Source organism: Kryptolebias marmoratus, linkage group LG16 (assembly GCF_001649575.2).
Source record: "Kryptolebias marmoratus isolate JLee-2015 linkage group LG16, ASM164957v2, whole genome shotgun sequence".
In the NCBI taxonomy this organism is placed as follows: Eukaryota; Metazoa; Chordata; class Actinopteri; order Cyprinodontiformes; family Rivulidae; genus Kryptolebias; species Kryptolebias marmoratus.
In genome coordinates this window covers 187818-189051 of record NC_051445.1, presented here as the reverse complement: position 1 = coordinate 189051, position 1234 = coordinate 187818, and the positions used below count along the sequence as shown (strand labels likewise).

General features: G+C 52.0%; 2 protein-coding genes across 2 annotated transcripts in view; one reads left to right on the top strand and one right to left on the bottom strand.

The window, feature by feature from the left end:
• The window catches only part of LOC108229756 (phosphoinositide 3-kinase regulatory subunit 4-like), a 5433-nt gene extending 4209 nt beyond the window's left edge, over positions 1-1224 (top strand). The window contains exons 5-6 of the mRNA XM_017405427.3: positions 166-367; positions 1004-1224. Coding sequence (XP_017260916.2) covers positions 166-367; positions 1004-1119 — 318 coding nt within the window. The 3' untranslated portion in view covers positions 1120-1224. The remainder of the gene's footprint in view (positions 1-165; positions 368-1003) is intronic.
• Positions 1-1234, bottom strand: part of LOC108228513 (phosphoinositide 3-kinase regulatory subunit 4) — an 11320-nt gene that overhangs the window by 7123 nt on the left and 2963 nt on the right. The window contains exons 7-9 of the mRNA XM_037980301.1: positions 1116-1187; positions 600-747; positions 262-370 (exon numbers count right to left, since the gene is read on the bottom strand). Coding sequence (XP_037836229.1) covers positions 262-370; positions 600-747; positions 1116-1187 — 329 coding nt within the window. The remainder of the gene's footprint in view (positions 1-261; positions 371-599; positions 748-1115; positions 1188-1234) is intronic.

Below are 1234 nucleotides of genomic sequence, written 5' to 3'. Positions count from 1 at the left end.
GTTCAGAGTCCTGGATCTGTTCTCTCAGGTCAGTTCTCTGAGTTCAGAGTCCTGGATCTGTTCTCTCAGGTCAGTTCTTTGGGTTCAGAGTCCCGGATGGAGGTGGGTTCTGCTGGTCTGTGTACGGAGCACCAGCTTCATGTTTCCTGTTCCTGTGGCGTTCAGGGCATGACGGAGGCGGAGGAGGACAAGCTGCTGGCGCTCAGAGACTTCATGCTGAAATCCAACAAGGCCAAAGCCAACATGGGGGACCAGGGTCACCTGGGAGAGGCGGCGCAGACTGGGGTCATCGACCTGGCCACGCTCGGCATCATGGGTCGGCAGGTGGACCTCGTCAAACCCAAAGCTGAGGCCGACGACAAGAGAGGTGCTGAATGGACACACACACACACACACACACACAGACACACGCGCACACGCGCACACACACACACACACACATCTTTTGAGAGCTTTTATTTTTCTCAGTCTGTCCTTCGGTGGCTGTCAGGAATTAAATGAACCTGTAAAATGATGGATGATGGTTCTGAGCTGCAGATGTGTGTTCAGGTGAGAACAGATTCTGATGACAGGACTCCAGAAACAGGAGAGAATCAGACTTCAGGTCTGAAACTTGTTGGGAACTTCCAGATTCTTCCAGTTTTATTTGTCTCAGTTCATCGTCTCTGATGAGGATGAGGATGATGATGACGATGATGGTGATGATGGTAACCTCGGTGAAACTGAGGTTAACCTGCAGCTGAAACACTGCAGGTGAACAGCATCTGTGAGCGGGTCTGTTAAATGTCTGCAGACGTTCTCCAGGTTCTCCTGCCGGCACACGGAACAGTTTCAGTAACTTTAGAGAGCCTGAGATGTCAGCAGTTCATTTTGAAGTTTTGATATTTGAACATGATTCTGCAAATTAAAACGTCTGCATCACTGATTAATGACCTACGTTTGGTTTGTTTCCTCCTGCAGGAAATAAAAGCAGCTTTCTCTGTTTGTCTGTCTGTCTCTGCAGCGAGGAAGCACACCAAGCAGGACTCCATGATGAACGAGGAGTGGAAGAGCATGTTCGGATCTCAGGACCCGCCGTCCTCCCAGCCTGCTGCGGTAACTCCTCCTCTGCTCACCTGAGGCCCGGAGGCCCGGGTTCTGAGCCGTTCTGTTCACCTGAGGCCCGGGTTCTGAGCCGTTCTGTTCACCTGAGGCCCGGGTTCAGAGCCGTTCTGTTCACCTGAGGCCCGGGTTC